The sequence below is a fragment of the Echeneis naucrates genome, chromosome 16 (genome assembly GCF_900963305.1).
Source record: "Echeneis naucrates chromosome 16, fEcheNa1.1, whole genome shotgun sequence".
Taxonomy (NCBI): domain Eukaryota; kingdom Metazoa; phylum Chordata; class Actinopteri; order Carangiformes; family Echeneidae; genus Echeneis; species Echeneis naucrates.
The window spans coordinates 23,420,310-23,442,950 of NC_042526.1; the positions used below are offsets into that span (position 1 = coordinate 23,420,310).

At 38.8% G+C, this 22,641-nt stretch overlaps 1 protein-coding gene across 5 annotated transcripts; it reads left to right on the forward strand.

The window, feature by feature from the left end:
- Positions 1 to 116: 116 nt before the first annotated feature.
- On the forward strand, positions 117 to 22,032 carry alkbh3 (alkB homolog 3, alpha-ketoglutarate dependent dioxygenase). 5 transcript variants are annotated; one of them, XM_029523198.1, is made up of 11 exons: positions 210 to 740; positions 1,151 to 1,245; positions 1,440 to 1,546; positions 1,628 to 1,662; positions 1,794 to 1,841; positions 2,697 to 2,800; positions 6,847 to 6,935; positions 7,172 to 7,381; positions 9,057 to 9,155; positions 12,919 to 13,061; positions 21,938 to 22,032. In XM_029523198.1, exons 1-10 carry the CDS (start codon positions 652 to 654, stop codon positions 13,042 to 13,044), a joined length of 1,002 nt encoding a protein of 333 aa, XP_029379058.1. In that variant the 5' UTR covers positions 210 to 651; the 3' UTR covers positions 13,045 to 13,061; positions 21,938 to 22,032. The 5 variants fall into 5 exon arrangements, with proteins under 5 accessions (XP_029379060.1, XP_029379062.1, XP_029379058.1 ...); XM_029523200.1 differs by lacking the exons at positions 210 to 740; positions 21,938 to 22,032 and adding an exon at positions 117 to 199 and having other exon boundaries at positions 12,919 to 14,344; XM_029523202.1 differs by lacking the exons at positions 210 to 740; positions 21,938 to 22,032 and adding an exon at positions 117 to 199 and having other exon boundaries at positions 1,443 to 1,546; positions 12,919 to 14,344.
- Positions 22,033 to 22,641: the final 609 nt, after the last annotated feature.

The window sequence follows — 22,641 nt, forward strand, 5'->3', positions numbered from 1 at the left end:
ATGCATATTTATTTGTATATATATATTTATTTTTTATTTTATTTTTTTGGGGGGGGGGGTACTTTGTGGCGGAACCATAGTTTCAGATTTTAGTTCCGGGTAGGATATATTTTTGTGGAGCACCAGCGCTATGGCCGAGAAGCAGCAGGCGTCTCATGCCGTCTAAAGTTTCCTCTTCTCTGTGAGCTGTGCTGTTGAGGTTTGTCAGACCACCAGTGAAACTCCGTAACCTTAAATCAGTCCAGCTACATTTAGCTCCCATCTAATGGTTTGTTCAGTCCGGTTTTTCCAGCTCAAATTTCCTGAGATGAAATGTATGGAGAGTGTGAAAATCGAGACAATAAGATGCTGTAAAATGGCTCATTTTAGGCATTTAAAATCCTCCTTTACATTTAGAGGTTTGGGGGCAGATCGGTGCCAAACATGAAAAGAAGATCGAAGGACAATGACTGCAACATGGATGATAACCACTATAAAACAGACACATGTACACTTAGCACGTGTATTTTGAAACGTCCGACGAGCTGAATGTCGGTACTGACCGTGTTAGGCATCGGGTAACTGACGGTAACTATGGCGACCGGCACACCTGTAGCTGCTGCTGTCACGTTAGCTTTGTAATCACGTTTGGTCATAAAAACTAAAAAGAAGATGGCATCAACAAAAGAAGCTACACAAACCAAGGCTGCTGGATCGACTCCTTCAAATTTTATCAGGCACCTGAAAACTCACCCGGATCGGTAACTTACTTTAAGTCACATGAGCGCATATGGACGGTTAGCAAACATGTTTAGCTTAGCATCAGCTATGTAGCGTTAACCTAGTTTGCTAATAACTTTGTAACTGAATATTTGAAACGGTGAGTGAGTGTTAGTTTGCTTGTCACGTCAGACATGACGTAAAAAATGGACGGGTGACGTCACACTCCGCTGCCACCATCTGCTGGGTAATGTTAAGGAGAGAAAAATACAGCTTACAGGCAGGTTACAGGTTTATTGTTCATCTCTGACACACACACAGTGTTACTGCCACGCAAGTTGAAGCAGCAAATATATTAAACACAAGGCAGGTTAGAGTTTGTGAGTTAGAATCCCCAGTGCTGTGTGGGTTTGTAAAGGCACATTTGATGACAACTTACTTTGTCTTTTAGAGCCAGCAAATGTGATGTGATGTCTGATAAACGTCAGCGTGCCAGAGTCCAGGGCTCCTGGGCCAAACAACTGCCAAAAAACACAAGACCATCAGGTTGTGTGTGTGTGTGTGTGTGTGTGTGTGTGTGTGAACTGTTGTATTGCTAGTAAGTGATTCCTAAAAGAGCTTCATTTCTACAATGATTATATATGCCTGAAACAAATCATAAACCAAGGCAAAAAGAGTTCAGTTCCATTTGCCTCTCTGATACATACAATACAGCTTTTTGTTTCTGTCATTTAAAACAGCAGAAGTTCCAAATAACCAACCCAAAAATGCCAACTCAGCCCCTGGTTCATGGGGATGTGGGCCTCAGAAGACTCCTAAGACATTTGAGTTCATACAACCCACCAAGGTAAACGGTTAGTGGGTTGAATCTTTGGGAAACAGCTCTTTCACAGCATTTATTGCTCATTCTTTTTCTTCTTCATAACAGCTCATTAGAGAGGTTCCACCAGAGAAGGTTATAGAGTAAGTTGCATTTCTGTCTTCACTGGCGTTCAACTGGGTTTCTTTTCATGTAAAATCATTTTTTTAAATTAGTTTCTGTTTTTTATGACCTGATATATTGGATGACAACGCATTATTGTTGCTCTCCATAGAAATGCTGGGGATCATGAGATCAGCTGTTGTCCATCAGGAGTGTCCAGGTGAGGAATGTCTTTTACAAAGTGGGAAGTAATTATGGAAAAAAATGGGAAGAATTAGTCGGATTTTTTTTTTTAATAGCTGATGATGCATTTGTGATGGAGTTTAAATTCCACTAGATGGCAGTGATCCAATGAGCAATATTTTAAATAGCTTAAACTGCATTTTAAGCATTCTACCCTACAGCCAAGTTTTTCAGACTGAAAATATACAGCAAACTGGTGTTTAAAATGACAGCCAGTATATAGTTTTATTTTTTAATAGTTGAAATTATTCTTTTATCAAGACAAGAATATGCCACTCAGATCATACAATCATTTTGTCTGATTCTGTGACTTCAGCCGTAGGTTTCTCCTGTATGACAGAAATGCTTTGGAATAAAGTGAAGATAAGAAAAAAAAGAGCTATTGATTATTTAGTTTCTCATAACATTGCTGTTTTGTCTTTACAGTAGAGAAACTGACTTTACTAACATCCAACACAATTCAGTCCTATATGCAAACCTGCTATACTCAGGGATAAAAAACAGCATGTTGTCATAATAGAAGGTCATGTTCATTGTCACTGGTTGATCAAATGAAACATACCCTTCCTGCTCAGGTATTATTGAGTATCCTTCTCTATTTTTCTTAGGGAATTTGATGATTTTTTCAGATAGTTGATGGTTGTAGGGAGATGACAAGAAACATCCATGTCCAGACTTGAACCAGGAATTTATGATTGGCACCCTAAACAATTAACCTGGCACGGTGTCCTGCATTAGAGGATACTGTAAAACAGTAATTATACTACTTAAACTGCCGTATGTATCCATGCTGCTGTTAAAAGTATTTGTGTGTTGGTTTGTCTCTGTCTAGACTGCGGCTGCTGCCTGGGTTTCTCCCCCAAGAGGAGGCAGACTGGATGTTCAGTAAGCTCTTTGCAGAGCTCCCCTGGTCCCAGAAGACCAACTACAGACAGGGTATGTACCAGAGGCTTAAGAATAAGCAGCATGAGAGGGGTGAAATGTGAACCTGTGATTGTAAGATGGAGTGTGAAAAGGGTTTTCAGTGAGCATCTGAATTTGCATAAAAATACTCAATTCCATTCCATTAGCTATACTGCTTATCCCTGGCGATTCAGGTTTGGTCTTTTTATTTCAAGTTAGTATATCTTCATCTTGAGAAGATGAACCCAAAGTAACCAAAATCAAAGAACTGCAGCCTCTCTCTCCCTGTAACTGGGTAAGCTGTTAAAAGAATAGCTTACACATTGTGCAGAGACACACTATATTCAGCAAATCCAATCAGATTTATTTGTCTAGCGCCAAATCATAACAAAGTTACATCAAGGCACTTCACATACAGAGCAGGTCTAGACCAAACTCTTTATAAAATTATTTAAAGAGACCCAACAGATCCCCTGATGAGCAGGAAAAACTTCCTTTAAGAGGCAGAAACCTCGGCAGAACCAGGCTCGAGGGGGGGGGCGGCCATCTGCCTCGACCGGTTGGGTTGAGAGTGGGAGAGAGAGAGAGAAAGAGAGAGGGAGAAAGATGCTCAGTCCTTCCCACAGCAGCCTAGGCCTATAACAGCATAGCTAAAGAGTAGATGGATTTTAACTCTTTAACTATAAGCTCTGTCATACAGAAAATCAGAAGATCTTTTCTACAGAAATCTTGAAAATTTCTAAAGAGTCCGCCCCCCCGAACCGATACTGGAAGTTGGTTCCATAGAAGAGGAGCCTGATAACTGAATGATCTGCCTCCAGATTTATTCTTGGAGACTCAAGGAAACACAAGTAAACCTCCATCTAGAGAGCGAAGTGGCCTGCTAGGACAGTAAGCAACTATGAGCTCTCTGAGATATGATGGAGCTTGGCCATTAAGAGCTTTATATGTTAAAAGAAGGATTTTAAATTCTACTCTATATTTTACTGGCAGCCAATGAAGAGCCGCTAACACAGGAGAGGTATGATCTCTTTTCCTAGTTCCTGTTAATATTCATGCAGCAGTGTTCTGAATCAACTGAAGGCCTTTTAGAGATTTGTTTGGACATCCAGATAGTAATGAGTTACAGTAGTCCAGCCTAGAAGTTACAAATGCATGGACTAGTTTTTCTGCATCATCCTGAGAAAGGATGTTTCAGATTTTCCTAATGTTTCTCAGGTGGAACAAAGCTGCCTTACTGACTTGTTTTATGTGAGGGACAAAGGACATGTCCTGGTCAAAGGCTACTCCAAGGTTTCTTACAGTGGAGCTGGAAGCCACACTTAATGCCATCCAGACTGATTAGATGAATAGAGAGTGTTTCTCTGAAGTGCTTAGGTTCTAGTACAATAACTTCAGATATAAGTAGTAAAAAATTTCCAGTCATCCAGACTTTTATGTCTTCAAGACATGTCTGCAGTTTGACCATCTGTCTGACTTCATTTGGCTTGATAGGTACAGCTGAGTGTCATCTGCATAACAGCGGAAGTTAATGCTGTGTTTCCTCATAATGTTGCCTAGAGGAAGCAAATAAAGAGTGAAGAGGATTGGTCCAAGTACTGAACCCTGTGGGACTCCATGACTGACTACAGTACATGAAGAGGAGCTGTTGTTAACATGAACAAACTGATGTCTATCTGATAAGTAGGATTTGAACCACTTTAGTGCAGTTCCTTTAATTCCAATTTCATGTTCCAGTCTCTGTAGTAAAATATTATGATCTATGGTGTCCAATGCAGCACTAAGATCTAGAAGGAGAAGTATAGAGGCTGATCCATTGTCTGAGGCCATTAGAATGTCATTGGAGACTTTAACCAGCACTGTTTCTGTGCTATGATGGGCTCTAAATCCTGATTGAAACTGTTCAAACAAACCGTTCCCATCCAGGTGGTCGTGTAGTTGTTTTGCTACAGCTTTCTCAATGACTTTAGAAATAAATGGAAGGTTCGATATGGGTCTATAGTTTGCCAAAACAATTGGATCAAGATTCTCCTTTTTAAGCTGGGGTTTGATGACTGCGGTCTTAAGAGTCTGAGGTACATAACCCAAAGATAAAATTATATTAATCAGATATGAAATGAACGGCTCGATTAAATAAAAAATCTCTTTAATGAGGCTAGTTGGTACTGGGTCTAATAGACAGGTCGATGATCTGGATAATCAGACTTTAGAAGCTAGCTCTGAGAGATTCAGAGGAGAGAATGGTTCCAGATGTACAATAGATGCTGCAGTTGATTCAGGAGTTGTTGTATTCAGTAGAAGATTATTGTCTAATGTAGGTGAGAGCTGATGGATTCTTTCTCTGATTGGGAGTTTTATATGTAAAAAGTCCATAAAATCATCACTGCTGAGAGCTGAGGGGATCACTAGTTCAGCTGAGCTATGGCTCTCTGTCAGCCTGGCTACAGTGCTGAAGAGAAACCTGGGGTTGTTCTTGTTTTCTTCTATCAGTGCTGAGTAATATGAACTTCTAGCACTGCAAAGAGCCCTTTTAAGTTTTCTTTCCAGGCTTGGTGAGACTCTTCCGAGTTACTAGAATGCCAACATCTTTCTAATTTTCTTGATGTCTGCTTTAAAGCACGAGTTTGGGAACCATACAAGGGAGTCAGCCTCCTCTGTTTCAGCAGAGGCACAGAGGATCAACAGTAACAGTGTTGATCTCAGCCTTTCTCTCAGCTGGCTCTCATCCATCTCTGTCTGTCTAGTGTGACAAAGACGGGGTGATTTCTAAATGCCAGCTACACAGACAAGTTGTGTAATGTTCTATCCATTACTCCTCAGTCTTTGTCAACAACATCCATGTGTTTGGGTTAGAGAGGAAGTAGTGGAAAACAGATGTTAACCCATTAGTGGTCACTGCTTCTGCCCTCTCTCACCTTTCCTGCCTTGTTTTGAAACTGGTTTGACTCAGTGCTCAGGCCTCAAATCTGGGCTGTGAGTATCTAAAGATTTTGTTAATCTTTTCCCCTGATACCATCTTTTTATGGAAAAAGTAAGGCAATCGTGAGTTGATAAATGACTACATTTATTTTTAAATATTATCTCAAGTAGCCGTGAGTAATTCAGTACCATAAAAAATGATGGCTCTTAAGCTGTTTGTTTCAGTTTCACCATGTTCTCATACCAGAGGGCTGGCCAAATATCCTAATGCTTGATAATTGGTTCTTGGAAAGAGCTGGTTGTTTCCAGCACAAGAAATGTAGACAAAAACCAATATCAGAGAGAAGAGAAGTTAGATTTAAACGTTTCCCTTTCCGCCTGTCAGAAGTGGATTCTAGTGACAAAGGAAGTGATTTTTTTTTTTTTTTAACACGTATGTTACCACTCAAAGGAAAATATCAAGAACCAAAAGCTTGTGCCTCACTTATAGATATGATTCTGCAGGAAAGAGGTAACTATGGATTCAATCTCCATGCATCCTCTTTTGAAAAGTGTGCTTTTATTGTACCAAGAACTCTATCCATAGCCTCAGTTCTCCATGAAGGAGGAAGTTAACAGCACAGCATTTGAACCCCACAGGTTCAGGATCCCGCAGGCATGAAGTCTCTGATACTGCAGTAGATGATCATTTTGTGGTGGACACAAAGAGCCACTTTATCGTAGGGCCTTGTTCTTCAATTTTAGAGAAAACACTTTGCAGTTTGTCAGTCTTTTCCTCTACATGGGGCCGTCATTGAAAAATCAACAACATCTTATATTGAAAAGGTGTTGAAATTAGAGCCTGAGGCCTTAGGAAGGATAGGAAAATGTTTACTGAGGTAATAAATGATGTGGGGCATTTTCACATAGATTTCAATACAATCTAACTACCTTTTAAAACCACAGGTGTTTTCCCTGGTGGTCATTTGATTCCATATAGGTTTCAATAATCTGGACTGGAACTCAAATATTGTATTAGCAATTGTGTGAAGAGATGTTTGGTTTGGAAATGTGGTTTTTATCTGTGAAAGAGAAGCTGTTAGGCATAGAGGCTACAAAATGTTCTTATCATGGTCTTATTAGTTTTACCTAAAGTAAAGTTCTTTTCTGTGTTGGTACAGGTGAGGCATATGAGGAGCCCAGGCTGACATGCTGGTATGGAGAGTTGCCTTATACATATGCTCGCTCCACCATGGCTGCCAACACACAGGTTAAATACATGTGTTCTATTTTTGTTTTGTTTTTTTACATTCAAATTATTTTTGTAGATGGCTAGATAGAGGCTTTATTTATTACTTTCTCCTTATTTTATTTTAATCCACTGAGAATTTTGACTAATTTGGATTTGTTGTCTCTTCCTGTCTCATGTACTTTTATCGGATTTACATTTTTGATCTGGTTGTTGTTTTCTGTTCCATACAACTCTTTATTGTTTTGCCTCTATAGTGGCATCCATTGCTGTTAACACTTCGTGAGGCTGTGGAGCAGGCAAGTGGATGCAGATTCAACTCCCTGCTGTGTAACTTGTATCGGGATGGCTATGACAGCATTGGCTGGCACAGTGATGATGAAGCTTCCTTGGGTCCCAAACCAACTATTGCTTCCCTCAGTCTGGGGGACACCAGAGTGTTCAGCCTGCGCAAGCAGCCGCCCCCGGTAAGGTGATGATAGACCATCCCCATATATATATATATTTTTTTTTTTTTATTTTTAAGACAGAACAATTCCATACAATTCGATACAGTGTAAGAATGTTAACGATTTGATGTGATTCAATTCTACTGTTTACATTTGTTGATGCAGATGTAGACATTAACCTTTATTATAAAATAAAGAAGCCAATTCTATAAAAGTGGCATCCTTCCAGTATTTTCAAATATGTAAAAGACCACATATCCCCAAGCATTGAGGCTGTATAGCACATGCAAAAATACAATTAAAACAAGAACAACAACATCACATGTCAATATATTTATTTGTAGACATGGACCAAAATACATTTGCTGAATGGACATCATTTTGTTGGAGGTAGGCAAAAATAGTGACAGTGCAACATTTCAGCCTGAGCAGGTATATATGTCTATTGGTACATTAGACATATATACTATACTATTAGACTATTGGTACATTAAGAAGTTACTTTTTGAACATATGAAGCTTTTGAATTCTGACAGCAGACTTGTTTCATGATCCTCATTCTTTGCTTGAACAGGCACCCAGTGTTCATACAAGAAACTTTTTTGTAAGTTTTGTTATTGCCACAGCCAATGTTAACAACAGTGCCTGTTTACTGACCATTCTAGAAGCAATGTTGGGAATTCAATATCACACTTCATTCCTTTACTAACAAGGAGTCTGTTTCCAAAGGTTGAAAGCAACACCAACTTTTTACATCTTGTCTTTTACTGATGTTAGCATGCCAGCCAGCTAACTCCAGTCTGTCTCATCATTTTCCAATTGTGAACATAAAAGTAAAGCCAATGTTGAAGAGTCTGAAACCTGCATTCTAGCTAATGACAATCAGGGGCATGACTCCACTGGATGTTGAAAGAAGTCAGATTCTATTGAAGTTTACGGGAAAATGTCCCTACTCCTCTCTTGATTTGTTACCTCAGTAAACTTCAGTTTATAGTCGCATTCTCCAGTTTCAAGTCTTGTACAATAGAACGTGTTAGCTTTTTTAAACAATAGTCCTAGTGAGAGGAAACTAGACCATAAAGCAGAATATGCTTTAGGCCGAGGCAGCTATGTGATTGTCAAACCGTACAACATCTGGCTACCTCCACAATCTCCTTCAAATATGGTCTCAAATCTGGTTTCAAAAAAGATGGCAACAGAAAAATTACAAAGGTTGTATTTAAAAACAATGATGGCTGTGCTTTTAGGCAGAGAAAACTTACAAATGCCCCTTTAAAGTGTACTCAAAGTATTTGATTTGCTGTTCCTCTTGAGTCAGTTGGGTCATCATCTTTGATTCACAGTCAGAGGATCTCATTTGTTTCAAACATACGCTAGGTAATAAAACATCACTCCTATGCAAATCTTCATACATAGAGGAGGGTTAGAACAGAAGGCCAGCGAAGGTGAGTTAGGAAAACTGGACTGAGTGAGGAGTATGTTTAGACTCAAGAGTTTTAAGTGGCCCATGTTTCATAGTTGTCTGTTGTTTTTTCACATCTTAAAATATACAACTCTTAGAATGCAGGCTTTGTTTGCCATGATATGGATGAGATGTGTTGATTTTTGTACTAGTCATTTGCAGGTAACAGAATGTGCCTTCACATTTCATTTGATGATCATACTTTGTGCACCATGTCTCTTTATGGGTTAGGAGGAGAATGGTGACTACACTTACGTGGAGCGGATTCGGGTTCCTCTGAGCCATGGGACACTTTTGCTCATGGAAGGAGCCACACAGGATGATTGGCAGGTAGGCTCCGCCCATCAGACGTAAGAGTCAGTTGCCATTAGACTTCAGAAATAGAGATTAGATTTAAAACGTCTTTGGAACTAAGCTCTTGATTGCTGTTATCAGAGTCGTTTGACACAGTCGTTCTATGCGTTTTGCTTCTTGTATTTTATGTTGCCATTACCTCTTCTGCAAATTTCTCAAAGTTTCTTCTGCTTTAATAAACATATGTGTACAACAACAGCATTTGAATGTAAAATGTATGCATTAAAAGTCCACAGTTCATGTGGCTTTCCTCTTACTGTAGACAAGTGTGACAGTTATTCTGACATAGTTAGTGACAAAATAACCTCAGATATTTACAGTAAATGAACACGAAACCTCCTCCACCTCAGCAAGGTGAGGTAAAGTGAAGGCTGACCGCGCCTGTGTGTGTGTTTATCCTGACTGGGGGCACGTGAGAGTGTAGACCTGTGTTCAAAGGACTTGGATTCCTCCCCTGACCAACATGTAGTGAGGATGAATGCAGTGACTGCTCCAAAATTATAAGAGCTATTTGTTTTACAATCAGGGACAGGGACATGGTTTATATGAATGGATGAAACAAATGAAGAGTCATTGTTTGCGCAGTAGATAGTGAGAGTGTACAGCTGATTTCTGTTAAAAAGAGCTGGGTCACACTCCACAATGAGATTATGTTATATTATTATTGACTGATTTTCATGATAACAAAATGTTTTTAGACTTTGTAACAATAGGTAAACACATTGCTTCTGTCTGAAATAGGTCATACGATTTAGTTTTACTATATTTAGCTATGTATACTAAAAAATCAGCTTTGCAAGGCATCTCTGAGCACTCAACCAAAACCAGACAAAAAAAAAAAACTTTTTTAAAAGTAAGAAGCTCCTGTATGCCACACTCACAATTTTCATTTGCACATCAGGAGCTATAAGAATGAACATGCAATATTTTCCTGCAACTACCAAAACTCCATAAGTTTTATACTATATGCTATCTAATACTTTGTAATTATGCTTTGTAATTTACCATGTAATTTGTTAAATATGTGGAGGGAGCAACTGTGAAAGTAATAGTATATAGTATATATTGTATTGAGGTAAATGTACTTTACAGGAATTCAGTGCAAAGATAAAACTTAAACGTAAACACATTCTGTGGATGATGCCTAAGGATCGTGAGTTTTCTTAAATGAATTTATCAGTTATCACAGTTTAAGATACCTCAGCTTAGCAATCGTAAGTCAACCACTAACCATGGATTTGTGATACTTTTCCCTCTTTATAAGAGTGAAACTTGGTGAAAGTACAAAATTAAGACTCCAAATTGGCTTTTCATGAAGTGCAGAGGGATCAAAAAGACCAAATTGACTGTAGGTACAGGCAAGCATAGATATAACTTTATTATGCACTCACTGAACTCTTTATTAGAAACACCATACTAATGTGACACAGATCGGAAAAGAATGTGAATACTTTGTGAGACTCTCCATCTTGTTCACACGACTGCATCATAATTAACACTTCTACAGGTTTGTCAGCTGCATTTTCATGTTGCCAGTCTCCTTTTTTGCATGCAGATGTAAGGCTCTTTAGCATTGGCTTCACTTTCAAATAAAATTTATAGCTAGCTTGAGAAAGAACTCACCATCACGCTCATCAACCAGTTTCACATGACTTTTATGTTTTGTGATACACTGTGAAGGAAACGCTGGGAGAAACTTAATTAATGGTTTCACATAAACAGCAACAACACTGATAGGCTGCGACATTCAAACAATGATTTATTGTTTTTGAAAAGGTGCCAAAACATGCTCCACACCATTGCACCCATTTGTTTCAATGCTTTCAGAAGTGGGACTCGACAGGGCCTTTTAAGGTTGTTTCTCATCCGCCTCTGTTTTCAATGCGTTCCTCCTGAAATGTTTTTCTGATCGCCACAGTTGTAAAGAGTGGTTATCTGGATTACTTTAAATTCTGATCTTGTGATAAGCTGAAGCTGTTAATTTTATCCATTACACTGCTGACACACGATTGGCTAAGTAAATGCATGAAGAAGTGTGTATATGTAAGCAAATGGACAAATAAGCCTAATAAAGTGCTTGGTGAATACGCACCCAGTAATATGTTAACCTGCCCATAAACATATGAAGTTTGCTTTACATTTTTGGTTTGATCACACAAAAAATGATTGAATATTGAAAGAGGTAAGGGAAAATCAAAAGGCACAGAGGGAACAACAAAGAGTGAATCACAGAGACGATGAAAGAGGTTTGAGCATAGAATAAAAGTAGGAGAAGGTCGCAGGTGTTTTATGGCGATGCCTCCCTGAGTATCTTAACAAAGGTTTCAGCTCTCCGTTAAACATGTTGCCAGAGAAAGAAGATCACGCTGCCATTAATTCTATCTCTGTCAGTACAGTCAAAGTCTGCCTAACAAACCCCTCTAGGCTCAGGCTCAGGGGTTTGGAAGTGAGTGCTAAATGTTTAACTAAAGCTGTCAATCTCACTGAAGTGCTTTGCTTGTTTGAAAAGGGATAAGGGGTTATTTCTGCCTGTTCCAGCCTGCCTCTTCTCTTACCGCTGTGGAGGTGAAGGTGACAGCGGAGGTGTGTATATAATGGACTATAGTTATATAGATGGTCCAGATATAAATGAGTTCAGCACCAAAAAGGGGGGGGGGGGACTTTTGCTAGGGACTTTTGACTTTTAGTCCAAATGTCAGTGTGAGAAATAGTGTTTCTTTGATGATCCATTTTCAGTCTGACCCTCGAATGGAGCATAGAGGTCAACTGCAAAACAAAAACAATGTTGTGTTTTGGAAACTCAGTAACAACACGGCTCTTTGTTTCTTCCTTTGTTTGGAGTCCCGTTTTTTGTTTTTCTGAGCTGATTCTGTAGTTCCATCAAAGGTACTGGGACTATCATGTATAAGAAACCTTTTTTGCTCCAGTGATCTTTTTGTGTCTCATTTTGATATCTATAAATTGATATTTATCGAAAATTTAAGGCTTGAGTTATTTTTACTTGATGGTATTTGCTGCACTTGCACACGTCCACCTTAATGACTGAAGAATTTGGTCTTGATGGCATTGTCAGAAACAAGATTACTTCCAGTGTGTGATTGTGTGATCAACAATCCCTAATCCATGGTATTCAGTATATTGTTATGTATGAAGGATCCTCACAACTGAGAAGGTACAAAACTCGATGTAGGTGCCAGTTAATTAATAATTATGACATTCAAGATGTTTCACTTTATCCAGAACCCAATAACATCATCTGTGCCCATAACTAGTTATTCAGACTTGCAGACAATGATGAACAAGCAGGATAATGAGCCATTTTCCCTTTAGTTTGATAAGAATAACTATATAAAATCATTCATTCATTCATCTTCTATTGCTTATCCGTTTCCGGGTCGCAGGGGCTTCTGGAGCCAATCCCAGCTCTCACTGGGTGTGGGCAGGGTCACCTTGGACAGGTCACCAGTCCATCACATGGCCAACACACAGAGACAACCACAAACAACCACTCACACTCACACTCAGACTTACAGACAATTTAGAGTCACCAGTTAACCCAAACATACATGTCTTTGGACAGTGGGAGGAAACCCAGACAAGCACAGGGAGACACTGCAACTGAACCTCTGACCTGCTTGCTTTGGGGCATCAGCACTAACTACTATGCCACTATGCTGCCCTACATAAAATCAATTTATTTGAACAAAATTAACTGTGTCTGTTTCTCTGTTTCTGCCAGCATCAAGTGGCTAAAGAGTACCATGACCGAGGCCCTCGCATCAACTTGACATTTAGGACTATCTACCCAGAGCCAGAGAACCACAGGCCAGGGACCAAGCTTCGCTTCACTGCTAAGCAACAGTAAACTTCCCCCTGAGTCAGGTACTTGAGCTTAAGGAAACACTGTGTTGGCATTTGAAACACTGATCCTGCCAGTGCCAGATCTGATGGCTGGAGTGTGAACAAGGCCTGATGGTAAACGTCGCCATCTCATTCATTAAGCTGACAAACTGTTTCAGACCAGTCATACAAACACATCGCTGAGTTAGAGACCACACTATAACTGAAACCCCTTTGAGATTTGCAGCTCTGTCTGGATTCATAAGTGAACCAATATAACACTTAAATTGTGACCAGTAGTGATTATCAGGTATCAGTGTTTTCAGAGAAGGACAATGGGTGATAATGAGTCTTTCAGGATTGATCAAACGTCAGCTCTGAATATCAGTTTGACTTTATTTATGCATTCAGTGCATACATTTGATGAAATGTTTAGTTAGCATCGATGGAGTCAGAGGACTTTAAAAGGTTGGTTGGATCTGTAGATTCACTTAAGTTGATTTTTTTTTTTTTTTGTTGTTATATTTTGAGGGTGTTTTTTCACCATATTTCTGACATTTAGTCTAGTCCAGTGGCTAGAGAGCCACGTACACCAATATTAACATCATGAAAAGGGTCATTGTGAAAGAAAGTGTCCCAAATCCTCACTATGCAGCAAGTCACTGTAGATGAGACTGCTGCTTAAATGCCATAAGATCTAAAGGAATTCCTGCCTTTCTGTGAAGAGCCTGGCTACTATGAAAAAGAGAAGGTGTAGTGGCCGCTCAGGCCAATTCCAGCTTCATCAGGGCTAGAATTTGTTAATAATGGTCTCTTTGAAAAAGACTTCACCAGCTCTTCAAAGGACTTCCAGCTTTTTGAGAGCCTCTTAGAGAGACATTAAATTACTTATTTTCATGAAAGCTTAATGTGGTAAAAGATGATATGGAGAAAGCTTTTGATTTGTTTCTTTTTTAGTTTGCAGGCCCAGAATGTGTGATGTTAATTTAACTTCTCTTAAAATCACAATTGAGATCTAACAGCCCAACCTAAATGAAGGCTGTGGATATGTGACTAACAAGACTCTAACAGACTCCAAACAGAAACAAATTCACATAAACGGGATGTGGTTTTTCATGGGACTTTTAGGAGCTAATAGTAAAATTAATAAAATAGCTTTGGCTGTTATCGCAATATTACATCTAAGAAAAAAGAACAACATATCTCAAGGGGGGAAGGAAACTATTTAAAGCTCACATGTTAAGACATTCTGTTCATTTTGTAACACTAAAGAAATGCATGAGTTCTGGATTTATTTGTTTTTTGTTCTGAAATTAAAAAAGTGTTTGCACTGCTTAAATACTATGTCCTGTTATTTAAAAAAGAGATTTTTGTCAGTTAATACCAACATTCGATTGGTATATATCACCACACTTTGATTTAGACCATTTCAAATGCAATCGCAAGTTATGACAAGGGAATCTGTCATGATAACATACTGAAGTCTGAGTAAATCGTTTACATACAAATACAGGAACGAGTTCACTTAAGGATCCCGACAGCCAAGAGATTATATAATCATTCCTGTGTTTATACCAAAAGCATTTCATGTTGTGGTTTTATTAAAATCATGTGCTGCAGTAAAGTCGGAACATTTTAAGGGCTATTATGCATTTCTGGCCATTTAACTCAAGAGACATGATTTAAACTGAAACGGTAAAGTTTAAGTGCTGACTCTCATTTCACAGATTTGAGGATTTTCAGTCAAACTTTATTCTCCTATCATTATTGTTTATAAACCCCAGTTTGGCAGCATATTTTTGCAATATGATGACTTTGGTTATAAATGTTCTTAATTGATTGTTAACTGGTAATTAACCAAGCACACCACTTCTGAGGCTGTAACATGAAGCCAACATGCAAGATCCACAAACTGCAACTATTCCAATTACCATTTGTGGTCATATTCAAAATTGAGTCAGTCCCAAAGGACTCTAAATAAAATGTAACAACGGTAGTAGTCATGTTTACAGCCTGGTATGAAAGTGTGTATAGCTAATTTTCTCCTACATGCCAGCTGTAAAGGGCATGAATTTTTATTTATAACTGACATGCTTGCAACAAATTAGCATGCATTAAACATCACAGAAGCTACATCCAACTTTATTTCAGTCTGTCAATTACACATAACTAACCCTAACCCTAAGCCTATGTCCCACAGTGGGGAAATTTACAGTATTACAGCAGCAAAAGAGGGCATCAGTAAAAAAGAAACAGAATTGGAAAATAAATAACATGTACAGAATAGACAATATAAACAAGTAATATAGATAAGTAATAAAAAAAAAAGGTATGTGCACTAGTACCATAGAAAAAGTATGTAGTCAGTTTAAAAAGTTTTGTGTCTGCCAGTGTTTACTATTCAGAATTATTTATCTAGTTTTAACAAAGCTGAATCTCATTTTTATTCTCAATTTTATTTCAAAATCAAGAGGTTGGTATATAGAGCTATTTCCTACAATGAGTATATGTCCTATTTTTTTCTTGTGATCATGTTGTCTCTTTATTCATAAATCACAGACAATAACTCGCAGTAAAATTCCACACATATATATATATATATTATACAGGCAAAATGACAACGTATGTATTTTTATTTGATGGCAAAACCTTCTTTGCGTCCATCCATCTTCTACCGCTTTTTTTCCGTTTCCGGGGGGTGCTGCGATCCCAGCTCACTCTGGGCAACAGCAGGGTACTCCCTTCCACTCTCAAATTCTCAAATTTGAATTTAACTGCATTCTGTCTCTTTCCTCTTATATGACCCATGCATGATGTTAAAGTTCCATTCATGTAGCTGGTGTATGTGAAAGTATTATACTGCAGTGATGACGCTTAACTATATGGGCTCAGTATGGAGACGCTGTGTTTTTCCAGCTTCACTTTTCAGATCATATACAATAGAAATGGGATCAAATATATTCAATTAAGTGTTAAGACACATTGCTCACTCCTATGGGTGATCCCTGCCGTTATATAATATGTTAGTATTTATAGGCATTAGGTCACTCCCCATGTAGCATCAACTTGCTGGTGTAAGTCCAGTCATACCAGTCGCTCTCTATGTAGTTTATTTATAGTTGTTTGTGTGGTGTGGATTGCTCCAATTACAGCAAAAGGATCCTTTGGTAAATGAAAAGGCCTGACTCAAGTGCTCATTACCAGCCGCTGGGTAACAAGGCTGTTTCGATACTGAAGCTTCATGTGACAGTTTCTCAGCACTATTCCTCAGATGAAATAATAAGAACACCTAGTCTTGCAGTTTGGGCTGTGTACATGTCAACAGCCAAGACACCAAGAGAGACAGATCAAATCAAAAGATTAAAAACTGAAGATTTCTACGTGATAATATAATCACGTAACAGCGTCAAGTTTCTTGGATGACCAACAAAATATCTTTGACTTTGCTGTGCCATAGTCACCTTAATGGAGCTATTTGTGTCTTATTGCTGTTAAACTAACATTAGCATTAACAGCTATTTTTAAAGTTTCTTAAGTCTGGAGGATTTTTTTTTTTTTTTTTCAGTTCAGCATCACATTCCTTTCCTTTACTGACCATGCTTTGTCTACAGCAATGAATAGCAATGCTATCTGAGTAATGTTGACTTACTCAGTATCATAGAACACATTCAACTGTAGTTAGCACGCTAACCAGCTAACCCTAGCCCATCTTATCACTTAACAGTAGCGGCTCAATGTAGCCTCCAGTCTCCTCTGAAGCTGTAGCTTAAAACTGTTACATAAAGTTTTAGTTTTCACAATCATAGCAATGGCTAAAGCTCTTAACAGGCAACAATCACCATCACCAGCTCCTGACAATAAACTGTTCGGCAGCAGTGACAACTTACAAGTACCCTCTTTAGTAAAACATGATATGATAGAGTTGTCTCATGCAGCACAAAGAGACAGAATAGGACATATGATTGAGTGGTGAGCAAAGAGGATGAACAATATTTGTCTCAGTCACTACACACTGGCTGACACTGTAAACCATTCTTGTTCCAATGAAGACTATGGACTGGATCAAGCTGAGTTAAGTTGGATATTAAAGTGACATATTAAAGGTGTGTACTGTTAGGACTTACTCCCAAAAAACTGTGGTCTTTGAATTTTTTTGAGCTGCTCAATCTTAACAGCCCCCAATGCTGACAAAACATTGTAAAACTCACTGCAACGTGTACTTGACTGGATTTTCTACGTACTTTTCCATTAGCACAGCAGTCACTGTAACCATTACAACATATTTGATTGTGCTTTGGGTCTTTCAGCTCATTTAACACATAGCCCAGTGCTGTTTCTCAGTGTGCTGATGTTTGAAAGTCAGTAAGAATCATATTGTTACTCTCTACCCCTGACACTCCACCATTCATGGTTACACATGACAGAGTAATCAGAGGATTTGGAACTGAAACAGGTTTAGCAGACACTGTTTCTCCAGTGAGCACCCACAGTGGATGCAGCTGTTTCAGTAATAGGTCCTTGGCCTTTAGTTGATGCGGTGCAGGTGAGAGGTGCAACATGCCAACCTGTACCCACTTACTGATGTTGGTCCTCCAGAGGTACAAATCGGGACAATTTGTTCTGGACAAGAACATTACGTACGAGTTCACATTACAGGTGTGAGCGTGAATGTGAGCAGAACATTTGATTTGGCTTTGACAGCCCCTCGTGTTTAAGTGAACAACATGGTGGGTTTTTGTTTTGGAAATGCCCTGGAGCAAATCTTGCAGCTGCTCACTGACTGGAGGTTCTTCTGATACCTGTTAAGTTCAAATATGCAACTTTCCCATTTCTAAAAGTAAAATAAATAAATACATAAATAAATTGTCGTATTTTATTGAGCTACGTTTTTAAATGATCTTAAATATATTTCCAGCAATTCTCAAATAAGAGAAATGAATGCTTAATCATAGTAACCATCAATTCCTTTTGTTTGCCAATGACTGGGACTGGCAGCTTCCTATTGAACAAGGCAACTTTTTTATAACAGACATCTTTAAAGCTGCACTAATCAATGTACTTACAATAATGAAAAACAAATACAGTTTGTGATATGAAAGGTCAATTTTGCAGGATCCCTCAGTCACATAGTGACGTCAAGCGCTCTGTCTATTCATCAATTGTTATGGGCAGTTTCCAAAAAACCTATTTTTCTGTTCCCCAAAGTGAGCCAAAGACATTCCCAGAATAGAATTTTGAGCTATTGGTTTAGATTCTAAGTTTAATTTAGAAAGGTTACAGAATGTCTTAATGCAAAATGCTCACTCAAATCGAGTCTGCTTTAATTATCCAAAATAATGATTCTGGCCAACTTAATTCCCCACTGCATATTAAAAATTAGCCGCTGTCTTCTTGTAACAACAGTACTTTCCCAGCTCGGTCTTGTTATTGTTGTTATATTTTTAAAGCCTGCCTGGAAAGGAACCTGGCAAATAACACATGCCACGGCTAACCAACCAGCTGCCTGCCGTTCCTCTGCGATCAGATCCTGTCACCTGTTTTATGGGAGTGCATCAGGGCTGTGGTTGCTACTGGCTCCTTTTAGCTCTCTCTTTAGCCACTCGAGCCACTGTATGGATCACACCCAATTAGGCCCAGGTCCAGCAGTGTTCCCATCCAGGCTGTTTAATCTGGCCACCAGCATCTGTAGCCTCACAATAACAGACAATGAAGCTGTAATCCAGCTGGGAATACAATATATAACCACATAGACTGTATTAGATACTGAGGCAACAATGTTATATGATCTTATTAATTAACAATCTTTGGTAAGCAATCTCTGTTTCAGGTGTCATATATGAATTGGTCATTTTTACCAGTGACAAAAACATTTAGCTTTTTGCTTCATCTAAGACCCATAAAAACTGCCTGCCGAGATCTTTAATGTATCTTTACAATGTTGTTTATTTGCTTAGCTAAATAAGGGAATCCATTGAGGTGTGGGTCTCTGCGATATCTTTTATATGATATAATGAATAATAAAGATTTTAGACTATTCTTTCCATGCTGTTTGCTGGTCTTTGAAATGCATGTGCTCATGTGTCCTGTCAGATACTACCTGTGCTGACATCACTGAGTGATGCAATGTTGGTCAATTCACCATTTTGAGCTGGAGTGATATATTTCAAAAAGTAATGTCTGAATTGCTTTGACCATTTAGTTTCTAGCATAACTTTAGAAACTTGTGCACAATCAGAATCAGCATTATGACTTTTCTGGATCCATTGTGCCGATTCATGACAAGTGCAACATTTTGGAGTTGTGAACTAGACTTAACTGTCACAGAGAAAAGGAAATGAAAACACTGCGAAGAAGAGCAGAAACAACATCACCTTTAACAGTTTTTCATTGTACTTAAATGGGAGCCGCCAATTCTAGAAAAGAATTTCCACAGAGGTTCCAACGTGTAGCAACTTCAAACAATAATACATTTTAGTGCTTTCTGGGTAGAGTTCAATGCAAAGATAAACAGAGTTTTAACAAGCTCAGCAGCAGAATGTTCAGAAGAGTTTTAGAGCTTCAGGAACATCTGAGCAGTAGATGCTGTTATATAACAACTGTTAAGAAACAAGGAGTGAAGCTCATAACTGTTTTATTGACATATTTTGTGTTTTTATCTGTATGTGTATCAACAACGGAGGATATATGTCTGTTTTGTTTTATGCTTGTATGTGTGTGTGTGTGTGTGAATGAATGTGGAAATGTGGTTGTGAGCGTGTGTGCCTTTAATATAGCCATGTAGAGTCATGCTGTGATTTGCTGGGAAGCTGGTCTGGGAACAAGCTGACCGATTCCTTCACCCTCTCAGTTCTTGTCCACCCTCTTAACTTACCCCTCACCCCTCTCCCCCTTCTCCCCCCTTCTCCCTCCGTTTACCTTCTAGATTCTTCATTTTCAATCTAACTCTCCTTCCCTGTCTCCTGACAACTTTTCCACTTTCTTTTATCCAGTTTGGTCAAATCGTTTCTTCACTCATGTCACATTGCAGCTGCCTGCAGAGTTTGGTTTGTAGCCCTTTGTCCTTTTTCATTAAAATCTTTAAACTGAAGCCATTTTAAAAGTGCTGTTGAGCCACAGTATCCGCTTTTATGGAATCTGCATTATATCTGATTTTGTACATTAGGTGGGATTTTTAGGGCAACGCTGGTAAAACCTAAGGCTAAAAGCACTGTGTCTCTGTGGGTTTCCTCCAGATTCTCCAGCTTCCAACCACAGTCCAACACAGGCCATGCCTACAAACATTGGAAAGACCCTCTCCTCTGTCTTCTCAATGGATCAAAGATCTTATGCAATGTCGAAGTGAGAAGAGATAAGTCTCTCTAAGGCTGCACTCTTAAATTATATGCAATTTTGCAGCAGTTTTTGTAGCAAAATTGAAAGCAGAGACCACATAATATTTAAGTTTTTTCTTTTAGCTGGTATTAATATTTACTGCCTTTAATTTAGCAGCCAGATCCAGTGGATGGTGGGGTTGGTCACTTGGTATTTAACTGGATATAACATTGTTTCTAATATACGGTGTAACGAGCCATTGTCTGAAAAACCTTTACCCTCTTTGGTTAAAAGCCATAGAATTTGATCTTGATTTTGAAATCATGGAAAACATGACCTCAGCTGGTCATAGCACTTCTCTCCCACTGTTTGATATCCTCCGTCTGCCCTGTGAAGCGTAATCTTTCCTGTGTGAGTTTTAGCATATTAATCGCATCTCGAGAACATTACATCTGATCATGATGCATCACCAGCATGGTAACATTTCACAAGCTGATTCGGGATGTGCATGCCATGATTTCTGGATGTGTTTAAAAGGATAAAACCGTAAGAAGGCCATATATGTGCTAGTCCTTGAACTGCAGCTACATGTGAACACAAGAATCAGAATGCAGAGAGCAACTTGAACCTGCAAACAAGGTTAATTGTTAAGGATTGTCAAACTCATGTCATAGTGAACTGCTTTAGCATCTTCCTTCACCTGACACAAATATTTCAACCTCAAATGCTGGGAATCAAATCACTCCATTAAGAGACATGTTTTGGCATCAACTTGGCAGAAGCTGTAGGTCCTAATTTGAACATCATCAATTTCATCTCGGACACATATGATCTCTAAATGAAACAAAAAATTGTCACTGATCTGAGTGTGCACGTGACCATTCAGCATGAAGAGACACAGTGTTCCTGGATGGGAATGCTCTTTGGTGTCCAAGTCACAGTCTATAAATAAATGTGCTCTCCCTATGGTGTCTTCTTGAATCGGTTTCAAGAGAGGGAGGGTAAGGGAACCAAGCCAGCTTTCTAAAGATGACATTCTTCACGATTTATGTCAGCATTACCTCCGCTGCTGTTTTATGTATTCTCAAACAGAGCCACCTCAAGGTTACTTAATAACATGCCTGTTCTTTCATATAGTTGTTTAAAGGTAAACTACTGCGTTGAAAAAATAATGTTTGGCTTTTAAGTCATAAAGCTGACACTAAATGAGCCAGATAACAGTAGTTAGTTCTCTTAGTTAATGTTCTCTGTAGTTGCTTATGGAAAGATTCATATCCAAGACAAAGAAGTGTCACTTCCGTGTCTAATACATCATCTTTGCACACAGACTGTTGACATTACATTGACTTTTTAAAATAACATAAAAAATTCCAGCTATAGCATTAAATTGGCCTCATTAACAATTCAGCAGACTGCATGTGTCTGTAAATCTAAACCCGGACGGTGTGCCACTAACTTGTAATTTGAAGACAGAGATTAATGCATTGTAGCAACTCTGTGTATTCTCATTTCCTCTCATTATTTGTACTGCCTATCTATCAGGGTCAGGGGATGGCTGGAGCCAATGCTAGCTGACACTCTTTATTTTTGATTTTTTTGTTTGACAGTATAGTTGGAGTAAGGGGACCAGTATCCAGTGACGCCCACATCCACCTGGCATTCAGCGGTCGGGTCACAGAGAAACGTTTCATCTGTTAACTTTGGGGTTCTGTGTAAAGTCACTGTGTCTGACTTTTGTCCATAAAGAGGCAGTTCCAGCACTTTAAGTCTGCCATCAAGTGTGGTATGATTTTTCAAGTGTGTGTGTCTAATACACCTGATCTGTTGTGTGGCTGAACAACATTAGTTTTCTTGCCCCTCTGCAGTCCCCTGACATTTAGGTTGCTATGGTAACATGGGGCGTCCCATGGCAGTAGGTACAGGGTGATTTGCCGGCCTGGGAATGTGGCCTGCGGTGTGTACCTCACCTCTTGACCCTGTGGACCTGGATTATAGGGTTTCCTGTCTTCTCGCACTGTCTCTCAGAATGTGGAAGTAATGTTTTCAGACAGTTTATGTAAGTATGTACAGGCCATGTATGAATGTTAGTGTTTAAACCCTTCACCAGACACAGTCCAGACCCTTCCCTCTGAAATCCAGTGTGAGAAAAACAACAAAGAAATCTATACATCTAGATTATATTTCCATAACAGTTCTACTGTAAACACAAGCAATGAGGCTGTTGCATAACATTTTATATTTTTATTATTATGTTATTAGCTGTTTATTACATTATTTTTTCTACTATTGAATCTTTACAACAGGGGCAAAT